The sequence below is a fragment of the Volvox carteri genome (genome assembly GCF_000143455.1).
Source record: "Volvox carteri f. nagariensis unplaced genomic scaffold VOLCAscaffold_86, whole genome shotgun sequence".
NCBI lineage: Eukaryota > Viridiplantae > Chlorophyta > Chlorophyceae > Chlamydomonadales > Volvocaceae > Volvox > Volvox carteri.
The window spans coordinates 202,999-223,539 of record NW_003307629.1 but is presented as its reverse complement, the minus strand read 5'-3'; the positions used below and the strand labels follow the sequence as shown (position 1 = coordinate 223,539).

General features: G+C 53.8%; 1 protein-coding gene across 1 annotated transcript; it reads right to left on the bottom strand.

The window, feature by feature from the left end:
* Positions 1-165: 165 nt before the first annotated feature.
* Positions 166-20,340, bottom strand: VOLCADRAFT_107987 (uncharacterized protein; the record flags this gene model as incomplete). Its single annotated transcript, XM_002958096.1, has 28 exons — positions 166-220; positions 1,985-2,188; positions 2,771-2,906; positions 3,697-3,744; positions 4,240-4,445; positions 5,456-5,606; positions 6,244-6,675; positions 7,234-7,340; positions 7,442-7,488; positions 8,017-8,129; positions 8,441-8,468; positions 9,805-9,838; positions 10,410-10,545; positions 10,981-11,163; positions 11,679-11,885; positions 12,383-12,542; positions 12,808-12,952; positions 13,185-13,272; positions 13,709-13,851; positions 14,195-14,302; positions 14,990-15,068; positions 15,402-15,467; positions 15,641-15,854; positions 16,661-16,757; positions 17,101-17,231; positions 17,587-17,687; positions 17,874-18,670; positions 20,258-20,340. 28 exons carry the CDS (start codon positions 20,338-20,340, stop codon positions 166-168), a joined length of 4,299 nt encoding a protein of 1,432 aa, XP_002958142.1.
* Positions 20,341-20,541: the final 201 nt, after the last annotated feature.

The following is a 20,541-nucleotide window of genomic DNA, read 5'->3' as shown; positions in this document are numbered from 1 at the left end:
AAGCTGCTGTACGCAATCATAAGCATAAATTTCGTGAAAACAAACAAGTTTTCACACGTTTGAATGTGCACCCATACATGCGTCCCACCATCCAACAGCAGCTAGCCAAATTTAGCCACAAAATACTTACCGAACTAGTTCATGACAAGGAGCGAGTAGTTTGTTTCACATGCTCGCCATCGGCTCGTATACGATACGTAGCAGGACCTTCGTAATCCCGCTGCCGACGGGAGGAAGGAGGCTTGTGCGTGCATGCAAGTCCGAGCCCGTAAAACACGACTGAGCGCGCGTCGACTTATAAGTGTCCAAAGAAATAAGCTGTTTCTTAACTTAAATTCTATACACGATGCCGTGTGTCGCACGTACGTAAGTATGCATGGCGGGGCGTGCGTAACTACTTCCAGTAACGTGAGGTCTACATACCGCCTGCTGCCGCTTCATGCACACATACACAGGCAGGCGGCTAGCAGAAGTTAAGGCCTGACTTCTGCTCCCAGTCGATCCAGTCGACCCGGGTTCAAATCCGCCTGCCAGCTCCTCGGGTGTTTGAGGAGTGATGAAATGGGAGGTGGCCCCCCATCATATGGACGGTGTAGGACGTGATAATATCAACTTGCGAGCTGACCAGGAACTAAGTTGATGCGCCGTTGATCCGCTAGATTTGGTTGGATGCTGGTGGTGAGTTGCCGAACCCAACGAATACATTCTGAAGTCGGATGGGGTGACGGATTAGGGTGCCCCTCTAGCAGGGGAGAGCAGGGACTGCCCCGGGAAAGGGGGCCGCTGGCGAAGTTAACCACCCTGTAACAACATACACATGCTAATCTCTCAAACATGCATGCAGTTTCATCACTGGATGTCATGTGCTTACACGCCAGGCAAGGAGCCGGGACAGCGCTAATACGAACGTGTGCAGTACGGTACGCAGCCAAACAATGGCGCTGACATTTCCATGCGCCCACGTGGCTGGCTGACAAACGAAAACCCGGGCCACATGAAACGTAATGAGCATTTATAATGATCAATAAGGAATAAACATCCGATGCGCTTCCAGAACTGTTTGCACTTCACCAGCCAACTAGCGGGAGTTAATAATACGCCCATCCGCAGCTTATCGCAAGCTGTCTGCGTTTGTAATTGTCCGCCAGATAAAATGCATGCATGTGTCTATCCGGGCACTCAAGGCGCACCCACGTCAGTTGTTGGCTTGAGTAATTCGTGTGCGTGCATGTGTGCGTGCGTGTGTGCGTGTGCGTGTGTGCGTGTGTGCATGCGTGCGTCGGCTGCTGTTGCTGCTGCTGTTGCCGTTGCTGCGTGGTACACCAGCAGTGCAAGGTACACCTTGCCCCACATACAGATGTGCTTGAGGTAAGAGGTCAGGCAACTAAACAAGCCAGCACAGTTCCACCCCGCTCCCGCTGCACAAATCGCGACTGCGCGTCACATAGCACACCTACCAGCGTGGTTGCTGCTGGCGCTGTCTAGCACATGAACCGCAAATTTGTGTACGTTTTTCTATTTTTGCGCATTGCAGCGCCGACCCGCGTGTCGATCCCGTAGATAGATCGATCTTCCGCTCATGTCTTTGGCTCAACGGAGCGCATCCCCGCACAGCCCCACGTGTTAGCTGTTGCAGATCACACCAGCGTCTCGGCTGCATTTGTCATCAGCAGCAGCACATGGAGAGAAAGGGAGATGGGTATTGGTGTATAGATGAACTTGAGGTTTTTAACGAATTGATGGTACACCCAGCTGGGCAAAGGGATTATAAATCCATCTGTCGTACGACGCGACATTTGTATTACGTACGTGGTGAATGTTCTAGCATGCCCCAACCCAAAGCCGCCCAAGAACCTGAACCCGCATTAATCCCGCAATTCCAAATATGACACTAAGTATAAATAGCATCGTCAGAACCCGCCGTGGCGGTAGTAGTTACAGATAGGTCAGCCTGAACCCAACAGCCGCCGACACCACCACTCACACATGTGCCTTGCAGCTCTGGGTCACAGCCGCGCTGCCGCCATTGGCGCAGTCGAGCAACTTATTGTTGGCCTTGGTGCAGTTGACTTGAGTTAACCAAACCCGCATATCCTGGGGGCCTTGCTGGAAGGGTCCCGCTCGGGTGCCCTTGATGTTCCGGCTCGTTGGCCCCAACGCCCATCCGCCCTTGAAATAGCCAAGCTGCCTGCATCCAGCGAAGTATTACGCAAGAGGGAAGAGGAAATTCGTAAGAAGGGGTCAAGAAGGATTATTGATGGCTCCATGATGCCTCACACGTCTACATGTTGTTCGGGTATGCGCTCGTATATGAACAAGCATACGTGCATACGTTTCCAGCAGTACTGTGTGGACGCCGGTGGTGATGTGTATGCGCACGGGTATAATGGACGAGCACGGATGCATGCACGATCGATGTGACACGGCCGTATGTATGTCCATCTGTTCACCCTTTCAGCAGGCGAATTGCATTGTTATGTATGCGATGTTCAGATGTGTGTACCCTGCCGCATCATTCCTCATTATGAGGCATGAGGCTCGCCTCAACTGCACGTAATCGTGTGTGTGCGTGTATATGCCGTGAATGCACGCACATCCTTCATGCACGTCAGCCCAAGAGACATCGTGTAAGAAGGGATCGGCTCCCTTGGCATCTGCCTGAGTACTCTTTGCCTGGCCTTACACATCGTACTTACCGTTCTAAATCACACTTCGTATGTCGCCTGCATATGCGCACCTAGATTCTGTAGATACATACATTCATACATACCTGCATACGGTGTTGGCATCCACGTCATCCCAGCCGTCATCGCACACGGTGCCCCAAAGGCCGCCCTTGCAGATCTGCACGATACCCTCCCTGGAGGAATTGCCTGCCACCAGCCGGACCGCGCCCATGTTGTTGCCTGTACGTCAAGCCCAATGCAAGGAGGGGGAGAGTTAATTGCAGTTTGCATTTGGGGAATCTGGCAATGGCGGTAACCGTTCATCGGGGACAGTGTCAGATAGAGAGTACAGCAGGAGTAAGAGACGCGGACTGACCGCCGCCACCACGAGTGATGATGACGACCCTCGCGTCTGAGCGCGTTGTTGTCGTCATTCATAGCTGGCCGATAGATGCTTTATTAATATACTACAAGTATACTTCCCCAACCTCCGTCATTCCACTGCTACCCAAAGTTTCAGATCTCCAACAGACAGGTCGAAACACAACGAACCTACGAATGGCTGCAGCTGGGAGGCAAGAATCCACCTACCCGGCCGGCAGACCTGCTGCATGGAATCATTTTCTGCTTTTGACCAGCCATGTCATCAGTGTGCGCCAGTCCGCCATCACGTGCAAGTGCGCTATGTGTATATGTATGTATAGAGAGAGTCATCACACGCTAGCGAGGTATAGAAGCTGAACATGCGGATATGGAGGTTGCAAGCTAGGGTCCAGGACTCAGGCCTGAGGACACTCAGGTTTTTCCAGCTTTCTAAGCTGCTGCATACAGGTCACTATAGTTAGCTAACAGCAGATTTAAGGTATGATGTCCAGCGAAGGCGTGTTGATTGATTGAAATTGTACGACGGCGTGGTATGATTACCCGTCGTATGCGCTGATTGTGCTGCCCGCCAAGCATTAGCTAGTCCAAACCACCAGACCCGTGGATAGGAAAGCACCTCAAAAACTCCCAAAGCCCCTTCACTTACATGTGTACCGTCTGAGGCTTTGCCGAATGAAGTTCATGCACACCAGCGCTGCGTAGCCAATGGGTTGAGGACGTGTGGGCAAGAAACTTGGCGAGCGGGGCTAAGAGGACAAGCTGTCAGGAGGCACGTAAGTAATCAAGCAAGTTTGAGTGTTCAAGGCCACAAGGCCGCAAGGTGCTGAAAAGGTAAGCGACGGGCAACATATGCAGGCATGGAATGCCAGGAATGGCAAGAGGCCGGCACACTTGTGCATTTACCAGCCAAACACGACGACATTCGATGCCGCGGGCGAGGAGACGCGCATGCTGCATATAATGTAAATACAGTAAATACAAAATATACATGCACGTATGTGCCTGCTTTGCGGTGCATGTGCAAATGCCGTTATTCCACGGTTAATTTTTAGCATGTTTTAATTTAGCAAGGCCGCGCTTCGGTTAGGTCTCCTAAGCTTTTTTAAACTAAAAAAGCAAGAGAACCCCACCCAGTCCGCGTGAAATACAAAAAGAAATAAAATGACGGTGGTACGAAAGAAAAACGTACCAACATCCTGGTGGTGCATGCACTGACGAGGCATGGCCAAGGCGCTGCAGGTGGCCAAGTCTTCCGCACCGACGGGGCACTGCACGCCTCCGAGCATGATGGGCATGAGAGGGGGGTTCGTCTGGAACGTGTAGTACTGGCCGTTAGCTCCCCACGTCGGTTGGTACGGCTTGTAAATCGGAAAGCCATCCTTATAACCCAGCTGCCTGTAAATGGGCCGCCAAGGCGACCAGTGTCACGGCGACTAACAACAAAGCGGTTTCGTCTATAGAACGGGAAGCGGACGATACATGGATATCAGCTTTTTGCTAACCCGTACACTGAATCGTACGTACAAGTGTATGCTTGGGGACGTACGTACGGCAAGTGACGACGCGCCTTACCACACAGATGTTATTAATTTGGCCAGCAGCAGTACGTATTGTTCACATCTATAGCCAAAATAATCGTTCAACTTGCGCCCTGCGGTCTAGTTGTTTAGTACCGTCGTACAGTACGGCATGCACAAAATCAACATTACGCTAATAATCGGCAAAGGCCCTTTCTCGGCGGCAGCTAATACGTTTGATTCCATGACCGAAACCCTAAGTGCCCACCCAAGCGGGTTCCAACGAAATCGGCCAGGTCACCGATTGGTGCATGCATCCATGCATCCATGCAAATGCTGGCATGCCTGTTGGTGACCCCCTGCACATCTGGCAATCAATAGGCAGGTTTTAGATTGAGGCATCATGACCGTTGCTCCTTATAGGTAGTGAAATTCATTCTGCTGGCCCTAGCTAGCGCCCCCTCAGGATTTGTATGGGCTCGTTACACCATCGGCGGGTACGGCAACCCTAGAAGTTTTAACACACAAAAACGCACATATGGGGTTGCGTGCTATGGTCCAGCGAGGGTGCACAAACCCCCGTACAACTGCATACTGGGCAATACGAGCGGGACGTGTATGAGAGTAAGAGTCGTAGTGGGGATGTGCAGTCCAGCGTTTATTGCTGCTTTTTTAATGGGGGAGCCCGCCCGGCACCGATAAAGTGACGGACGGTATAGGTGACGCGACGCGCTGGGACCACCACCCGCATGCCTGTTTACGTTGCCTACGCTTTCAAGGACTGTCTTAACTTCATCCCAGCCATCACTTACATACATACGTAACGACATGCGTTGTTCGATTCCCATGCATTGCGACGAACGGAAGTGTATGTGCATGCCTACCTACCTGCAGGCCGCACGCGCCTCTGCGAGCCTGAATCCCGTACCGCAGACAGAGCCCCATTGGGCAATGCCGCTGCCATCGTCACCGCAGTATTGCAGCATGCCGTTGTTGGGGGACTTACCGCCTACCAGCCTGACGTCCCCTGGGTATTCACCTGAACACAAAGATGAGTATTGCCCGCGGGTTTTGGTGCAGCAGATTAGCGGGGACATGTACTGGTCAGCACACGCACACAGCTACTGCAGCAGCGGGTAGCTAGGGCTCCGTCGATTCGTGATGCGGATGGCGGTCACGGATGTTAGGACCGGGAACGGGTACAGACAGCAGTTGTGAGGCATTCCTTTCCGCGGGGCTCAAAACTATTATGGAGGGCGAACTGGGCAAGCCTCTAGACAGTTATTAACAAACACTTGTTAAAATATATAGACAGATATTAACTTGTAAGATAGAGAAAAGAAGCCAATAGAGATGAAAAGGCAGGTCAACTCCCCGCTTTTATAAGTCTTGCCTCTACAAAAAGACGCACGAATTGCGAACTGCCGCTACGCCCCCTAATATCATTCGAAGTCAGACCGAGCAAAGCTGACTACTGACCGGACATTCCTTCGCGTGCTACCATAGATGGGTGTGGGCCCCTTTCTTAGACAATGCGGTGCCCTGGCACAAACACGTATTGACTCATCCATCGGCCGGGAATTACTGGATTATGATGCACGCGTATGCATGAAGCGACGTTGCATATCTGTCGTTGATGTCACTACCGGTCGCCTGCCTGATGTCCTTAAGCTTACATGTACTGTCATCCACAAGTGGCGACGGCGGTGGAGGCAGCAGAGGCGGTGCCGGTGAAGCCGACGGTTGTGATGGCAGCGGAGGCGGCGGCGGGTATGGCAACGGCGGAGGTACTGGTACCGGGGATGGTGGGGCCGAGGGTGGTGGTAGGGGCGGTTGCCGTGGCGGCGGAAGTGGAGCACGCGGAGGTACTGGTACCGGGGATGGTGGGGCCGAGGATGGTGGTAGGGGCGGTTGCCGTGGCGGCGGCGGGTATGGCGACGGCGGAGGTACTGGTACCGGGGATGGTGGGGCCGAGGGTGGTGGTAGGGGCGGTTGCCGTGGCGGCGGAAGTGGAGCACGCGGAGGTACTGGTACCGGGGATGGTGGGGCCGAGGATGGTGGTAGGGGCGGTTGCCGTGGCGGCGGCGGGTATGGCGACGGCGGAGGTACTGGTACCGGGGATGGTGGGGCCGAGGGTGGTGGTAGGGGCGGTTGCCGTGGCGGCGGAGGTGGAGCACGCGGTGGCTGTGACGGCGGCAGCGGTTGCAGTTGCACTGGCGGGGACGGTGGCGACGGAGGCGATGAACGCGGCGGCCGTGGTGATGGCGGTGGTGGCCTTGGCGACGGCGGCAGGGGCGGGGCCGGCGATAGTGGTTTCGGTGGCGATGCAAGCTGGGCGGCGGTGATGGACGGCGGAGGAGGAGGTGCTTCCCAAGTGCAAAGGAGTGCCACATCGCTCCTGGAGGCAAGGGGAGGAAAACCGCCTGAAATGATATGTATTCCGAAAGCATAGAAGGCGCACGAAGAAACAACTAGGAAAGGCGAGACAGGAGCAAACAAGCAACCTTCAAGCGTCTTCTCAAATCAGCACACACACACACACATACACGCACACACGCACATGCAAGATCGCTGCGGCGATGTTCCCTTCAAGCACACGTGCCCTTACAGGTGCGTGCAGGATCCGCCACGTGAGTAGCCGCACTGTGTCAAGCGCTCCTCTTTACCATTGCAGTTGACGTCCTGCATGTTGATAGGCTGACGATACGTGCCCGGACCGTAGGGGTTGGGCGCGATGGTGGGTACAACCACACCGGTCGAGAAGCCAAAGTGCCTGCATGCGTACGGGACGTGCAGGCAGTGCATAAACCGCATGTTTCACATCAGATGGATTGTCACGCGCATACACACATACATACGTAGGTACGTACACACCTGCATGCCACGTGCGCATCCTTGGCATCGAAGCCGATGCCGCACACCTGCGTCGCATTAGGGTGACAGGACTCCCTCGCTCCAAGACCAAAACAGCCTTGTAACCATAACTCTGATGCTGCACAGCCAGCGAGCTATATCCGGAAAAACCATTACTAAGAATGACAGCTTGTGATTGCACTGATACAGGTTCGAACCTGTATCGAAACGCATTTGATAAGAGTGGGGCACATTCAAACGTTCTGTTTTATATTGAGTCCCTTACTTCGACCCGGCTATTTGGCGGCCATTTCAATCATAGCCCGTGGCCATTCGGCGCCCCAGAAGGGTGTCTGACGGTGACTTGGATTGACATCCAAAAACGTGTCAGTGGACGGTCTGTGCACGCAGACAGAGGCTGCAGGCGTTATATCTGCTTGGAGGAAATACTGGTGGGTGGCCATTGTCAGCTCCTAACCCTTTCATCGTGGGGACCCTTCACATATGCCGGGGGGGTCATTAATGGTCCCCGAGTCAAAATTTGCTTTTCACATGACAGGCTGCGCTAGATAGCTAGATGCTAGATAGCTGCTGACCTGGCCCATACCTACCGTCCCCCATTGGCCATTCAGACAGATCTCCAACCGCCCACTGTCGTACGTGATGCGTCCGATGGAATCGACGAGCCGTACATTTCCCGAGTTGGGGCCTGCCATTGTCGGGCACCATTGCGTAACAGAGACATGTATGCGCGCGAGCAGCGGATCGACTGGACAGATTGGAACGGCTGCAGTACGGCCCGTACTAGCAGCACCTTTAGCAGTAATCGTACTTTGTGAAATGCATCTTGTGGACTCCATGCGCGAGTACAGGGCACTTCCATTCAGCTTCAGCAGCTGGAGAACTCGTTTGATCGACCGGATAATGTACGGGATGGTGCTGCCAAATCAGGACATTGTACGGAAGCTATTCACCGTTTTCATGTTTTCGTTTTATGACGGTCTCTGCCACACCACTCACATGGGAATGGACCAGGCGGAGGTGGCGCCTGGCGCGGCCCAGGTGGGCGGCGGGGCGCAGGCGGGGGGGGATGGCTCCGCGAGCACTTCACTCCAACGTCACTCCTGCACAAGCGCAATCATGCAACATATCCGGCAGAGATCAGGAGCAACGCGCGAGCGCTTGAGTGAGGGAGAATGATGTGAATTAATAACCACACCGGCGCAATCCCGCAGACGCGCAACGATGGGGCCCGCAGCGGGTCCTGCATCCATCCACATCCACATCTATCCCTGCCTGCGCCACATACTCGACTCATGCCCCTACCACAGGATCAGGAAAAGCTGCGAGCGAACTTACCAGTGGCTGCACATGCTCGCTGTCCAGTTAAGGGCGCATTCTGCCAGTGACGCCTCATTGCCGAAGCAACGCAAGTCGCCGACCCACACGGTGCTGTTCGGATGGCCCTGAGCGACCTGGCCTTCCTGCAGCTCAGAAGATATAGGATAAAAATGATCCACGCGGCAAGGGCTCGTGTATGTACAGACAGACCCACACTGGTGTACGGCCGCCGTACATCGGCGGCAGCGTACCATCAGACCGCATGAGGAGCTATAGGGCAATGAGTTTAACGCAATGGTCGTGCATGTGATCATTCTCGGGGGTGTATGTATCCAGCAAGCAAAAAGTGCGTTGGATGATTTGGTTGGGATCTCTATATGTAAGAAGAGATGTAAGTAGAAATTGAGTGTAGAGACACGTTTTTCGAGTCAGTTCATGCAAAAAGCATAAGTAGCATCCTTTTGATGTACGCTATCCATTATTAACAACCGTTCTGAACGGTGTATCGGACTGGTTTTGCGCTACTTTTGAGAGCTTTGAAGGGGCAGGCCGTACACACAACTGGCACTCGGCACGAAACAGAGAAACAGCCAGCGCAGCCTGATTACAGCAAAACAGACAGTCCCCACGTACGGGAAAACGGGGGTGCGCCATGCAGAATGACAGTACGCATGATTTACGTTAAGTTCCGCACGAATTGGGGGGTATGCAAGTCCGTATGTAGGTGCATTTCAGCAGCGCACACGCGCATGCTACTGCAAGCAAGACGTGTATGTTGCACGGAAAGCGCCTGCTTTAAGAAACGATGGCTCGGCTGGATGATCGGTGTTTGGGCCTACGGCAGCGCATTTGCGTGTGCGTGAGGGGCGCCCGCCATTACTCTTCCATCAGGTAAGAAGGGGTGCCGTGCAAAGCTACACGCTGCATGTACGAATGCATACCTGCGGGCTGCTGGACGCCGGCATAGGGACCCGCAGGACCTAGGGGCGATAGGGCCCTGATCTCAACTAGCGGACGTGCACGTCAGCAGGCATATCGCTTACCGGCAGAACATTTCCGGACGCATAGCCCAGCTGTCTGTGATCCAGGCGAGCAAGCAGCAGGGAGAAATGGACAGCATTAAAGCGTCCGCATCAAAAAAATGTTCGATCTCATTCATCGTTGATGGCAAGATTCGATATGCAGATCTCAACAAGTATATGACAGAGTGAGGGGTGGCATGCGTCCAAGCTATGGCGGGCAATGGACATTACGGCGTAGAGGTACAGACGGACACAAGCACCCCTCAGTCGTAAATGGCCGCTATATATGCAACGATGATCTGGCCGCCTCTGCTTGCTGCGTGCATTTTTCCATGCATGCACTGTCGTGTTTCACCTCAGGTAAAAATATCCACCTACCTAGCTTGTGTCCTCTAGGCCTCCCTGGTCTACTGCACCCGCCTCAACCGAACTGAACTTCACTCCCCGCTTAAACTCCCCAACACACACACAAGCACATGTACATACGCACACACGGACACACGGACACACGCACACATCTGCACACGGGGCATCTGTCCGACTGGTATTATCCCACACCAAAACATACATACATACATACACACGCGTCTGAGATATTCCCTTCTAACATATACACACACCCACACCTGCAGGCGACCGTGGCGGCGGCCTGGTTGAAGCCGCTCTCGCAAATAGTTCCCCAGTAGCCCGATTGGCAGATCTCCAGCCTGCCCAGGTCGCCCAGGTCGGTGCCTACCAGACGCAGCGCACCCTCCAAGCTGCCTGTAGCAAACGCCGGTAGGTGATGTCTCAGTAAATGGATGGGTGGTGCTCTGTACGTCCATCGTCGAACCCGTCATCGACGACGTCTGCTGGCAGGACGGTGAACGGCGAATCGCAAGGAACCGCTGCATGGCGGCCCTCCAAACAGATATACATAGGGTGAAGAGACCGTCTCGCAACAAGTCGCATTCGAAGGGTTTTTCAAACAGTCACACTTGCTGGCTCGGAGGAGCCCTTGCTTTAAGGAGCCGTTTTTCCTCCAAGGAAGCGCAGCAATGCATGTGAATAAACTCATGTGAATTCCAAGGCCAGTCATGACAGGTCGCCAGGGCAGGCACATGTAAGAGCGTACACATGCGCGTGGGAGCGAGCACTACATTTACTTTGTATATCCAAGGCATGCTGAAATGGTTCGCATCCTTGCTCACTACTCACAGGGCGTCGGTCTGTCCACGAACCCGATCGCGTCGTTGGCGCACTCCACACCCGTCACCATTCGGAGCGGGCAGCCGACGTCTTCCATACCCCAGAAGGTGCACGATGTAAGCCTCGACGGCCAGAAGGTATAGTAGCCGCCGGGCCAGAAGCAATTCACCTCGCTCATCCAAATGGGCATCCCTGCTGAGGACGTGCACTCGTTTGCGGGTGCGTAGCTTATGCATAATAGCCAGTGCGTGCGTTTGTGCGTCCTCCGTAAGACACTCGCTCCCATAAAGGCATGCACCCTTACGTACATAATGCATAGGTATTGTTGTGTCCCGGGATTGTGATATCCGCCGATCGGTGCATTTCTGTAGCCGTGATACAACAGGCAGGGGCACCTGCTTGTGCTTTCTGACGGGAACTAGTCAGCTGTGGCTTCTTCTCTCTCTCGCTGTTTAACACATTAACTTTCTGTTTTCATGCATTATGGCACTTCGTTGGGGACTGTCGCCTGACGATACGCAATAGGGGATTTAGCTACTGCCGTTGCCATGTGTGCTACTGCCTGTGTGCTTTTGGGGGTAATCGCTTGAGCACACCACTCACAAGGAGGGTCATGGTGATGAGGCGGAGCACTACTGCGGCACTACTGCAGATGGCAAGCTGATGGCAGGCAAGCGGTGCTCTTGGATCAAGCTAATCAGACACACCTGGTCTTGGCTCTGCTGGTATACTTCGCCCAAAGGTGTACCCCAGCTGGCGACAAGCGATGGTGGCCTCCTCGTCACTGAAGCTCATGGCGCACACCCCGCCCCATTGGCCGCCGTAACACACCTCCAACCGACCCACAAGGGAGGCGCTGTAGTCACTGCTGCTGCCATCTGAATCCACCACACGCAAATCCCCCGGTGAGAAGCCTGGGGAAGCGAAGATGAAGTGAGCACACGTTCCGAGTTTTAAGGGGTGTAAAGGAAGTGGAGAGCACGTTGAAACTACGGATGGGGTATGAAAGCTGGGTGTGGTTTGTGTCATCGCCGTTGGACAGCGCAGCAAAACGCGTAGGGCATGGTGGGCATGCACGCCGGCGTGCATAGTGGTGAAGACGCTAAATGCGCCAAGATAGTTAAACCCGTGGTGCCGTGGCAGGCATGCGCATCAACCTTGTAGTGTTTTGGGTATACGATGCGAAGGAAACTTCACCAGCCAGTGACATCAACTCCCGAGTCTCTTAATGGTAAGGTCGGATGCAGCAACACCTCATCAATTCAATGGCTGGTGTTGTTGTACAGGGCTTGATGGGAAGTTCTGTAGCACGCGCAATAAAATAATAGAGTATTTCCCGGGGTCCGTGAACCCTAGCTACATCAATGTGCATGCAGGGGGGTTTACAGGGTTAATAAGAATGTGAACTCACATAGGTCCTCAACGGCCGCTGGGGCAACTCCGATGCTGTCGTCGAAGGATGTCAAGGAGCAGACCACCCCCGCATCGGCCCGGTGGCTGCACCCAGTTTGACCCGGAGGCACCAGCACAGGGCAGTCCTCCAGGGATCTCTCATGCCCCCTGCAGTAGACCTGCCCGGAGTACAGCATATTCCGACAGGAAGAAAATCGTAGACAGGCAGGCAGGCGAGCATACAAGTACACAAGCAAAGTGGTAATGATAAATGCACGCTTGCATCTTATCTGCAGACTTCCTGCTCGTCACGCCTTGTACATGACCAGTGCCGAGGAGCCACTTAAGCGGCGAATCAACAGTATAATGTGCATAAAAATGGCCTACAGGCTACCTAACGAAGCATTTTACCATTATACACGACATAAAAACATACAGACATACCTGCTGTAGCCAGATGTGCATGCCCTCCGGACCGGGCGGGCTCTGGCCGTTGGCCACGGCACCCTTAAGCGCCGTACCGTACGGATACCCCAGCTGGCGGCAAACCACTGCAGCGTCCAGGTCATCCCATAGGTCGTGACAGATGCTGCGTAGGAAGGGACCGTGCAATTGCAGTGCATGGTTCATGTTGTAGCGTGTTTGGTGCGTGTTTCATGTTGAATCCCGGGCGTATCAAAGAATTTGCACCCATCGAATCGGTGTTTTTCTGAAGTCGTGATGTAACATGTTAGACGGAGGCGAATGTGCTTAACGCTCCCTTCATACACCCCTCCATACACCCCTTGAATCCCGGGCGTATCAATCCAGCTACCTCTTACCTGCCCCACTGCCCCCGGCTGCAGTACTCCACGCGGCCCCACCAGGCGCTGTCGCTGTCCTGGAGCCGTACCGCACCTTCAGTGTAACCTGAAGCGCGGCGGACAGGACGGAAATGTACGGGGCAGGAAATGCGGCGTCGGCCATGCAGAGGCGAGCACCTGGTGGTGCTCCTGTTTGGTCTCCTCATGGTTACTCCACTCACACGGCAGCCTTATTGCAGGGTTGTGTAGTCGTACTTTACCAGTGCCGTGTGTATGCTACCGTGCCCGCCTGCTTCATGCCGTCCGGCAGCGGACTGAAAGCGACGGACCCCTCTTAAAACCATTGAGGCAAGATAACGAAGCCCCGAAGGGCGGTGTTGCGTTAACACTCTTTCCGTTACTGTGGGCTTACCATACAGACGGACATACATACATACATACATACAGACAGACAGACATCACCAGCGCCAGAGCTGATTTAGTGGCCAGCTGTTTACCACTAACATGCCTCCTTGCTGGTTTGCCCGCAGGCGGGTACTCACAAGGATATTTGTACGACGTGGGGTTCCTGTCCTCCGTCATGTTTGCACTGTTGGCCGTGCCGCAATCTACAGTGATAGACCTGGAACAGAGAGACGAGGCGTTGCCCCAGGTGCCGCCAAGTAGCGGCAGACACTGCGCCAGGCTACGAAGTGTGCGGACGCAGGAACAGAAACCGCAGCAGGTCGATCACGGACCGTGCATAACACATCACAGGGTGGACAAGGCAGCATAGCACAACACAGCAATACAGAACAGTACTTGAGAGCGTGGCGCAATGCATGAGGTCATTGTATGCATGATATGAAGCAAAACTGTACGCGAGTTGAGTATTCAACAACCCGCTCTGCAGTTAGCCGTACTCCGGGTGCAAGGATGGGGGTATAAAGTGGTACCCAAGAAATGGCGCCTATGCATGGACTTATATATCCTTTTCTTGCGTACCCTGGACAGCGTTAACGGACAGCTTTTACATATGCACACCTCACCTGCTTTCAGTGCCGTTGCAGGTGGGAAGGAGCCAGGTGCGCAGCTGTTTAGGGGGATCTCCTAAGTAGTCCGGGCTGACGAAGCGTCCGGTCGAGTAACCTAGTTGCCTGTGTCATACGCAGGTAGAAAGGGGTACAGCAAGGCGAAGGTTGGGCACTTATCACATATGTGACGTATTATCGATATTCGTGAAGTACGGAAGAGGTGCGTGTCTGGGCGTTGACGAAACGTAGATGTGACCGATGTTACCGTTGCTTTCTTGCTTATCAGTGGCTAGGGGAAAGCAGTCAGGAGGCACAGACCCTGCCTGTTGCGCACCGTTGCAGTGGCCTAACGGGCTCTAACTGATTTCCATGTATAAGGTCCTAACCAACTGATCCGCCACCAGGAGGGCCTTCCCCACGCACGCAGGCGAATCGACCTCCGCAAGCATAGGTATTTTTGCTCACACGCCTGAGTGAGCCAGGACGGCGCCCAAGCGCTTTCCGTGCTGGGCATATTGCTAACCGACCGCGTCTGCGTACTAAGCAACTTGCCTATAACGCTGCAGTGTGGCAAGAACAGTACGCATGTATTGTGCACCATGCGCGCACGGCGACCGAGCAACCAAGCCTGCCTAAATCAAATCCTGGCTTGATATACACAGCCTGCGCAAGCGTGGACTACAGTGCTTGTTTCGGTGAAGGTCCTCTGCGATTACCCACTCCTTTTCCATCTCGCTCAAACATGCCCTTCAAACCCTCAAACCCCCTTCTATGCGGGCACGACGGACGCAACAGCGAGAGCCCAGCCACCTGCATATGACTTGGGCGTTTGGGACATCGTAGGGATCCTCGCTGCAAACCAGGCCCCAGCTGCCATCCCTACAAATTTCTGGCAGCAAGCACACAAACCAGCAAGGGTGGGTGCATTTAGTGGGGGGGAAAGTATGCGGCGCAGATACAGGACGGGCCTTTTTTGTTCCAAGAATCCGTCGTCCTTCAGTAAGCGTGCACACCTCCAACTGGCCGTACATATACCGTACAGATTCAAGAGGCAAACGAGAGCGGCAAGGGCAACGTGGGCGATGTTGCCCTTCCGAATCGGCCTAGGTTCCCAACGATGGCCATGGTTGCAACCTGGGACAATTGACAGCTGCTCATAGAGAAATGAAAACCGGGAACAATACAGCTTCTCAACCTCCCGCACGCCTGCCTCACGCCTTACCTACGCGCCCAACTGCAGCGTTTGGCCCATCGACTAGCCGTATGCTGCCTGCTTGGCCTATAGAACCTGCGAAACGAGGCACAAACAAGCATGCGGCGGGGGCGGCTGCCATGAGGAGCGCGCGTATTGATGGCTACAGCCGGGTGCGGAGTGGGCAGCGCACCAAAGGCTTGTACATAGTCCACGTAGACACCCAGCAGCCACCTCGGTCAGGATGGTACTACTAACAACAAACTTACAACTTTGGTTGCCAAAGTCAGCCGGCGGTGTTGGGGACGGAGTCTTCTCGTCAGCGCCCTGCCCAGGCTGCCACATCCACCGCGTCAGGCTGTCGAAATGCAGCGCATCTATAGGTGTCCAAATGGACAGGTCGGCGAGCTCTGGGCTGCTGGGACCTCCGCTGAGGACGCCCAGGATGCGGTAGTCGCTCAGGTCGAAGATGGGAGAACCCGACTGGCCACCGATGGTAAAGCACCAATTGTAGCTCATGACAGTGGGGTAGCAGCCGTTGCTGGTAAAGTAGCAGTCATCGCCTGGTTTACGTATATCAAGGTTCGACACACACACATGTTTAGTAGGTTTGGAACGTGTGGGGAGGGAAAGTCGATTGGATGGGGCAAAGGCCGACGGGCAGCTACACGACGGGCAGCTACAGCTACACGACGGGCAGCTACAGCTACAGCTACAGCTACAGCTTAATTATTAGGTTACAGCTTCCAAACGCACGTACGCTGCGAAGATAACACCAGCAACGTGCTGGTTGTCTTACATGTTTGGTAGTCGTAGGCGTAACCTTCTTGTCCATAGCCACAAGTTTGCGTCTTCGGGTAGTCGATCTGCCACCAGCAGTAGCAGCAGCAGCAGTAGCAGCAGCAGCAGCAGCAGCAGCAGCACACGAATAGGTCCATGGCTTGTGAAGAAGCCAGCTTGTTCTTTTCTCGTTTGTGTGGCCGTCAATTTCAGTTGCATCTTTAGTCAGGCCCTACCAAGCAAATTTGCAATGTGCACAGCAGGGAGTCACATGCATGGCACAACATGCATCCGACCATGTCGCCGTGGCGCGGCCTTAGCACTGTGCCTTTATGTACACAGCCGTATTCTGCCGTACTTAATGTTCCACTGGTAACGAGGTGATGGTACTGCATGTAAGAGGATCGAGCGAGCAGGACCGCAAACACAGCCCTGGTGGTCATGCGCATGACCACTCCCACACCAAGACACCGCACTACCTAGTTCCTGCCACACGATCCCACTCGCACCTGTGTACACGAGTACTTGATGCCCATGTAGGACAATGTTGGGGACTTCATCCGGATGAGAGCGATGTCAAAGTAGTTGACACCGCCGCCGCCAGTGCTGCATTATCGGTAGCGAGGGCAGAGACGGCAGAATACTTAGGGTGTGCGTATAATTGCGGAAGTGTTTTCTTTGACGTCATGGTGCGTGTATGCCCGTCAGTCTTTTGTGTGCATTATGTCGCTGGTCGTAAAGGTGGCCGCACCTTTATAATCTACGAAGCAGAATGTAGGCTGGACGCTCCATCTGGTTCTGCCTTCTAGCTGCTGCGGGCGGCACCTCCATCCATCGATCACTTAGTCAAAACCCGTCCACTACTCCGCTACAGATTGTAGATTACATATTACAGATCCCCCGTCTTGCATACGTCTACACTGTCTACACTTGCGTATTCCTCTCCTACCGGGGGTATTCCACTCGGTAGAATGTGAAGAAGGAGTAAGGAATGGCGCCATCGGGGACAACGTCCGCGACCTGTGATGGGAAGTATTCGGGTTTCAGAAAATTTAGATGCAGCAGCAGCGGCAGCAGGTGCTGGAACAGCGGCGCGGTCGCACCAGTGTGACGGGGGGGGGGGGAAGAGAAGGAAACAGACAGATCACGCACGTGATATTGAAGTTACGGAAATCGAGGCGCGACGAGGCGTGTGCGCCCGATGTTCGTAAGGAAGGGAAGCGAAAGCTGCGTCTAGTAGCGTGGCCATTTCGACTTTCCTGTAGCGCGCACGCCGGTCATTTGTGATGAAATCAAGAGCCTCGCGCAACATTCGTATGTTGCCCTAGCACCCCAAGCAAATACTCTAATGCTTCTGTAACGGGCAGGATGCCCTTCATGCCGTACGTACCCAGCTGTCTTCTATACAGCCGCCGGCCACCTTATTTCTCCGTACCTTTCCTGCCTCAAATGTGAATAGGCGCGATTGGATATTCTTATTGATGTCTATTACGCAGTGGCCCGCAGTCAAGACGTCGTACGGCGATATCCATGTGCCTGTACGTCATATACCACATATGGGGTGGCCAAATAATGAAGACATAATGAAGCCGCCGGTGATGCATATGGCATGCGCAGTTCAGATAGCAGTACGATAAGGTAAACACAGTTGAGCGTCAACTATTGTGATGATCGCCCGCTGCTGTCAACCTGGGCCCCCGGCTATTCTCCCCGCGGTCTCACCAGTGCAAAGATACCATGTGTTTTTCACGGTGAAGGTCAGCCGCCCGATGACGGTGTGCGGCCAGACCAACACGTTCGCAGGGTATCGATCATCTACAAGGCTGCGTCTATGTGCCCGCGTCTGTTGCAGCAATCCTAGTTTTTTGAGCTTGGATCGCTGTCCTTGTCCCTGCTGCTGCTGTTCTTGCTGCTGTTGGCCTGGCTGCTGCAGCTCCGTGCCCGCCTCCCCTTCCCCCTCTTCTTCCTCTGCTTGTTCCACTTCATGCCCGTGGGCATACTCGTGATCCGAATTTTTCCGCTGCTGCTGCAGAATTTCATTCAGCGTAGGCCAAGACGAGGTGTGGTTGCGAGGGCACCTGCTGGTGATAATAGCTCCTGCTGCAAGCATTTGCCCTCTGGTCCCCGTGTGACGATGGCGACTTAGCTGCTGCTGGAGCCTTCGCGCCTTACGAGTTGCGCTGCCCTGGGTTACCCTGCTGCCGCTGAATTCGTTCGGCGGCGGAGCCATGCCGTAGTCATGACCTTCATGTGGCTGTTGGTCCTGTTGCTCTTGGCTTGATGCATCAATTTTGGAATGGTTCGTCTGACTGCTCCGCGGCAGGATGCCCAAGTCAACGTCCCGAGGTTGGGACTCCATGTACACTGCACCATCCCTTGTCACACGGATGGCCCGTATTCGCAGCTGTGTTGGGGCTTTGGATGCGGCTGCCGCGGCTGTAGCATATGCACTGCCGCCGCTGGTATTAACGCCAACAGTACTGGTACTGGCACCAGCCTCCGATGCAGCGCTCCTCGTCCTGCAGGTTCCCACAGGAGCGAGTGATCGTGTGGAGCCTCATAGGTCCATGCAAAACTTTCCCGATCATTTTAGATCCAATAAGCAGGAAAACGTGTCAAGCTCACTATGTAAACGTTGCGGGTTCGATCCCGCCAATGGGTGATGGCATGCTATGAATTGCTAAGCGCAAACATATCAACGGTACACACAGTACACACGGTACACACCGCCGCCGCCTCCTTTCCTGTGGATAGCATTTCGATATAGTCCAGAAGGTGAACTCACGCTAACAAGCTACTGATGAAGGCTGCTGCGTCTCCCGGACCGGGGCCTTCCTTGGTCACTGTCAGGTGCCCCACGTACACGAAACCGTCCTCCACAAAGCTAGACACCACAAATTGGCCCGCACCCTGGTCATTGCTACCGCTGCTGCCGTTGATGCCACTGCTAGTGCTGCTGCTGCCGTTAGCGATGACGCGTGTGCCAATATTCAGGTCGCCCGACGGCGCCCCGGGGACGAAAGGTATGGACAGCCCCTTCGAAAGCGGGTCGGATTCTGCATATGAAAGGAAGGCATATAAAATCTTCAACCAAGGAAGAAAGGGATTTATGGGCTATTAAGGGCAAGGAACGAGGTTTATGGCTTCAAAACGCATTTAGGCAGCGAACGTCAACTGTGACTGTCAGTTGGTGAAGTGGATTGTACGAACATCATGCAAGAGATGTATTGACTTAGTTGCGATTCCATAAACAGGTAAGCAGTATGTTGTTGTGAAGCATGATTCGAATCGTTGGCTTGGAAGTCATGTATCCTGATTATAAAGTTTGAAACCTTGTACATGGATTTACCGTTACACCAAGCCCTATGAACTTACCTTGGCAGAATCCTTTTTGAGCCACGGTGAGGCCTTGGCACTCCGCCAGGCAGCGAGAGGAAAGGGTGACGCCCACCGTTGTGCAGACAGGTTCAGCTGGGACCCCGAAACATTGATTACAACTAATCGCACTAGCAGTTGCATATATTGACCAGACTGCTGCTAGGAAAAGCGCATATAAAAGAGCTGAGGCGGCCATGGAGGGCGCTTCTTGGCCTCGTCGTCCGCAAAAGGACTTCCTCGAGCTATGACATGATAGTCAAGAATTGATTCAAAAGAATGGGCTGATAGACCCTAGCAATGCAACTACTTGGAATAAACGTTGCTGTGTTTTCGAAAGTTGGCATATGACAAAGGCTCCTAAGCTAAAAGTTCTAAATGATTATGAAATATCCCATCAGAGCCCCACCACGTTGTGAAGATGGTTATAGCACTAAGAGGCGCATCACGGCGTACAGTAATCACGACTGACTACACAGGAACTCACAGAACCACGCTTTACCCATGGCAAACAGGTCACGCTAGGCAAGCTAAAAAATTGCACTGGGTCGTAAACTAACAATAAATCGTAATGCGGCTCGTCCTTATAGTGGCTTGCGGTGCTTCTCAAGGGTAGGTGATCAAGACGCGAGCTGGGAATTTCCTCGCAGTTTCCTTAGGCTCCGACAACTTTTGGCATATTAAGCAGTTCAGGTCACAGACTCGATCATCATTTTACCCGCCAATCGCACCTGCTGCTTGATCTTTCAATCTGTCCCATCGTTTCTTGGCGCCCATTTCTTATTTCACGAAGGCCGAAAGGGCCGAAAGCCATAGTGGTAACAAAAGTTAAGTTTGGATTTCCAGTTATTTTTCTCCGGCTGAGATTGTTTGGTTACACTACGCTCCTTCGTACTCCTTCGTGTGTGTGGTTGTTACAGTGGGCTCCAGACTCCCGAAGAGTAGAGCCATCGGGCCAGCTGGCCGTGCACTGCAGTAGAGACTAATATACCAAAAGATTATCATCTCAGATAAT